Source organism: Hordeum vulgare, chromosome 3H (genome assembly GCF_904849725.1).
Source record: "Hordeum vulgare subsp. vulgare chromosome 3H, MorexV3_pseudomolecules_assembly, whole genome shotgun sequence".
Taxonomy (NCBI): Eukaryota; Viridiplantae; Streptophyta; class Magnoliopsida; order Poales; family Poaceae; genus Hordeum; species Hordeum vulgare.
In genome coordinates this window covers 96015400-96020405 of record NC_058520.1, presented here as the reverse complement: position 1 = coordinate 96020405, position 5006 = coordinate 96015400, and the positions used below count along the sequence as shown (strand labels likewise).

Sequence of the window (5006 nt, the reverse complement as noted above, 5' to 3'; positions counted from 1 at the left end):
AATACACATATTAAAACGAGCTTTTTCTTTGTTGTATTTGGGCTAGATATGTCTTTTTGTGTAGCATGCAAATAATCAAATTAATTGATGAGATTTTTATACATACTTGAAGAATACAGATATGTATTTGTAGAAAAACTTCTAAATATATTTGTTTTTTCTTTAAAACGAGCTCCATGGAGCACGGTGTTTGCAACGCAGGCCTCGCCTTTTCAACCATTATAAAGGCTCAAGTTTTATGGAATTTACTAGAGTTCTCTTACGAGCTATGGTACAAAATAATTAATTTCCCACCGGTGTGCCTGTGTACCAGGGATGGGGTGTGTAGCTGCCTTGGACTATGTAAGTCTAAGAATTTTAGTATGGACCGGCTTGCATATTTTTCTTGAACCCGTGAGTACAAGTATTGATCTATGGGATCATCGAGCAACAGTTGCCAACCCTGTTTCATTCACATATTGAAAAATTTGGCAGAACTTGAGTCACACAACACATGCATGATCAATCAGGTTAATGGACTATGCATTTTTGTAAATTAGTAATTTTACTTTACGCCCCGCATTTATGGAATAATTTACGTACATCATTATCGATATTTTGTTAACATGGTTACAAATGAATGGATGGAAAATGGGGCGACGTACACGTTTGAATAAGCAGGCAAGTTTAGATCAAATTAAACTACAAAATTAAATTGGCAATATCAGCTAAAACAAGCATATCCTGTTAGTAAAGATGCATCGCCTCTTGACTCTTGAGAGAATACTCCTACATCTTATCCAGCTTATTGCGACAACACAAAGTTACCTGCCTTTCTGAACTTCTATATACGGTTCTCATAATCTTTACCTAATAATAAAGAGGCTATCGCTTCCGGAAAACCCACCAAGGTGATTTTATAAAAAAGCCCTTACTGTTTATGACGTTAAACTCGTAGTATATATTAAATGTTTTTTAAAATACTCATATCTTTTAAACCGTAACTCCAAATTTAACATATTATATATGGAATTTGATTAAAAAAATATGTAGAATTTAAATATGATATTATTTTATCTGTTAAACGTTTAATAAAAATACTATCTAGGGTGCAATCTTAATAAATAAGTCATTATTCGTCTTTCTTTTATACCAGTACTTATCCGGGTTGGGGATGAACACGTCAACAAAATCAGGATTAGAGATGAAACTGAAGGTCACTTGACTGATTCTTTGTACGTATTAAATCTACATGCAAGCCGTGTTAAAATAGAAGACCTGTGAAATTTTGAACTGTATTTTTGTAGGATAAGACCATCTTTATTTGTGTCGTAACTACAAATTCTCATATTATAGACCATTTTTTATAAATTAAGAGCGTGTGGTATTTCTTTCTTCCGTTGCAACGCATGGACCCTTTTGCTAGTGGATAGCTAAATCTCGATGATCACGGGGTCAACATTTATATTCAAGTTCTTATATTGGAAAATGGGGTAGTCCCTTTTGTTGTCGAACATTTTCATGCTGATTAGTTCCTAGCATTTCGACGTAATTAAAGAAGATTTGTAGTGTGCCCATGCATCAACCTAGGGACATAGATTTCCCGCAAAAGAAAACTATGGACGTATATACTTGAATTTGCAAATGTACGTAGGGAAGTCCCTTACAAGCATCTCCGTTAATCAAAGAAAATCTAGGGTGTGGTCATGCATTCATCTAGCAGGCATAGAGAGGACCAGACCCTCGCGTCGCCCCCGCCCTGGGCGACTCGGGGGCTTCCAACCCTAGGCGCCGCCGCCGCTGAGTGAAACCCTCGTGGGAGGCGGTGGCGGCGGGGGGACTCCCTCTCCCGGCTCCCCTTCCTCCGCGGGCGGCAGATCTAGGCGGTTGACGGCGGTGTCCTGTGGCGATCGCAATCGGGCGCGAGAGGCCAGGCCTCGGCGAGCGGTGGCGGGGAGAGGGGCGCTCGGCGGCGTTCCTCAGCAGGCGGTGGTGGGCGTTGGGCTAGCGCCGGTGCTCTGGCGTGTGCAGGCGGTGGTGGCCCCTGTGCGCGGTTGGCGGCTCCCTCTTTGACCCGGATGGCGCGGGGGAGGGGGGTGGCGGCGTCTGCGGCGGCGGTCCTCGTTGGTTGCTGGTGGCCATGGTGTTGCTTGTCCTCGACCCCGATCTACTCCGATCTGCAACGGATCCGGCCCCTGATGGCTTCTTGCTGGTCTTGGGTGCTGGCCTTGCAGATCCGGTGGTTGGAAGGGTTTCGGGGGAGTCCCTTGGCCGGTGCGGCAGCCACTCCGAAGGCAGCGCCTTTGGGTGTTGTTCCCCTTGTTGGAGGCTTCGGAGAGGATCCCCTTCCTTCCACCCCTCCCAGGAGCTCAGGTGAAAACCTCAGATCCCCTTGTTCCAAGCGACGACGACACCGTGGTGGCGTTTTCCTTCTTGAAGGCGTTGCTTGGGGACGGCTCAAGTGGCGGTGGAGGTAGCGGCCGTTTGTTGTCGGTGCATTTTGGCCAGCTTCATCTTGGAGGTTGTGACATCAGCGGCGCTCGTCTAGTGGAGCAACGGCATTGTTGTTTGCGTCATCAGGCTCGGGATGCTCCGGGGGAAACCCTAGATCTGGGTCTTCCTGGATCGGCCGATGATGGCGTTTTATCGCCTTCCCTCCTGGGGGCATCGTTTTGGAGCAAGTGTTGCCTGGAGGAATGGTGGAGCGGTGCTTCATCTCACACATTGATGGCGGCGGATATCGGCGACATGGCGTTGTGGGGACTCGGCGACCGATGCGTGGAGATGGACTCGCGCAGGAGGAGGTAGCTGTCTGTCTTCATGGTGACGTCGATGGCAGAGTGGCTACACAAGGTAAAAGCCTCAATATCTGCTCTGAAGACGGACCGGTGAAAGATGGCGGCGACAGCACACGAGTGCGTCACATCGGTTTTGTGCCCTACACCCGGTATGTGGCAGATGGCTCGACCGGCTCTACTAGGGCTCCCGATTTTTGATGTTAGGATTAGGTGACTGGTCTGGGTATGTGGTCCAGCTAGCACCCCTTTATCATATGGATAGGAGTAGGGACAGCTGTTGTGAAGTTGACGGATTCAGACATATTGTTGTAATACTTTGTAAGGTCCTCGAAAATAATTAATAAAATGGCTGCATGCATCATCCAGATACAGAGGCCGGGGGTCATCCTCCTTTTCTTAAAAAAAATGCATTCATCTAGCTATTAGCTAGCACCTCTCATGTTATGAACATGTAAAGTTAAAAGTTTTAAATGGACGCCAAAGAACAGATGGCGCAATTAAAACCGGGCTTGAAGATGTGCTAGCAATTCTAGCACGTTAACAAGCAATAAATCATGCAATCGCATCCTTATCTGTAACAGTAATCTCTTACCATATCACATTTCTTGGTTCACTATAAATCCTTATCTGTCCAGTATAAATCGAACTTTCCATTGCTGGTTTTATGCTTGTGTTGCACTCTTGCTTGCTCGAGGCCGGCCGGCCATGGCTCGCAAGAAGGTGACTCTCCAGTACATCCCCAACGACTCGACCCGACGTGGCACCTTCAAGAAGCGCCGCAGGGGCCTGATCAAGAAGGCCAGTGAGCTGGCCATCCTGTGTGATGTCAGGGCCTGTGTGCTGGTGTATGGCGAGGGCGAGACGGTGCCGGAGGTGTTCCCATCCCACGTCGGGGCGGTGAAAATCCTGAACATATTCAAGAGCATGCCGGAGCTGGAGCAGTGCAAGAAGATGATGAACCAGGAGGGCTTTCTCCGCCAGCGCATCGACAAGCTCCGGGACCAGGTCCACAAGTTCGGGCGTGAGTCCTGGGACCGTGAGATCAAGACCCTCCTGCACAAGGCTGTGCGTGGCAACCTCCCAGGCCTCGTCGGCCTCAACATTGAGGAGCTCACCAGCGTCGGCTGGAAGGTGGAAATGCTCCTCAAGGGCATCGGTGATCGCATCGCGAAACTCCACGTACATCCTCCAGCTCCATACGTAACCGACATCATGGAGATGGGGTCTCCGACGATATATCAGGCGCCGGCTACGCAGGAGGGCTGGGTCGACATGGCGAGGTCTGAAGGGGACCTCGGTGCTCTTGTCTGTAGTGGCTACTCTGGTGGCCACGACGCCGCGAGCACCAGCTCCAGCGTCGGCTGCTCCGGCGGTGACATGATGCAACCCATTGATCCCGGGTTCGGTTGGCGGTGGGGCGTTGACCTTGGAGCGTCTTCGACTCCTTTCCCTCCCATGTAAGGAGGAAGATGATCCATAGAGTGCACGACCAGCTACATCAGTCTCTTGTCTCATGTCGACCGCTTATCAACACATGCATCTCTTATATGTTTCGGGCTTTTGCAGGGTCTTATATATTTTCTTTAGTTCGTCACAAGGGGTCAATCCCATCTTGGCCCTCTCTTGTCGTGTCTTGTCATGTTGTGTCACGTGTCATATGTTCCATGGCCAGAATCTTCATTTGTATTGTGTGTATATATATATATATATATATATATATATATATATATATATATATATATATATATATATATATATATATAATTCAAGGCTCTTTTAATCAAATAATATGTTATCCACGCCATTATAATTATCCTAACCGTCAATTTACATGACTACTATATTGAACCATCAATTTGTATGTACGACCCAGTTGTATAAGACACACCAACACGTGCGTCATGCAGGAAATAGGAGAGTCGAGCACCCCCACCTTATAAAGTCCAGGGACAACAACACAAAAACAACAATTACTACTCCCTCCGTCCGAAAATACTTGTCCTAAAAATATAGAAAATAGATGTATCTATAACTAAAATAAGTCTAGATACATCTATTTCTAGGACAAGTATTTCCGGATGAAGGGAGTATTACAATATCAATAATACTAATCTCATCAATGTATCATCTTACCAAAAGTCTGTTAGTTCTTTCCTTAAAACCAAAAACATAATATAAAATCCATTAAAAAAACTTCATTCAATTTTTTTTAGCAGAGTACAATCGAAA

At 46.3% G+C, this 5006-nt stretch overlaps 1 protein-coding gene across 1 annotated transcript; it reads left to right on the top strand.

The window, feature by feature from the left end:
- Positions 1 to 3410: 3410 nt before the first annotated feature.
- LOC123439606 (agamous-like MADS-box protein AGL80) lies at positions 3411 to 4392 on the top strand. The gene has a single exon (XM_045116297.1). It carries the CDS (start codon positions 3483 to 3485, stop codon positions 4236 to 4238), a length of 756 nt encoding a protein of 251 aa, XP_044972232.1. The 5' UTR covers positions 3411 to 3482; the 3' UTR covers positions 4239 to 4392.
- The last annotated feature ends 614 nt before the right edge of the window (positions 4393 to 5006 follow it).

What these genes read in the sequence shown, in the direction of transcription:
- LOC123439606 (XM_045116297.1), top strand. Translation starts at nt 3,483, where the DNA reads ATGGCTCGCAAGAAGGTGACTCTCCAGTACATCCCCAACGACTCGACC.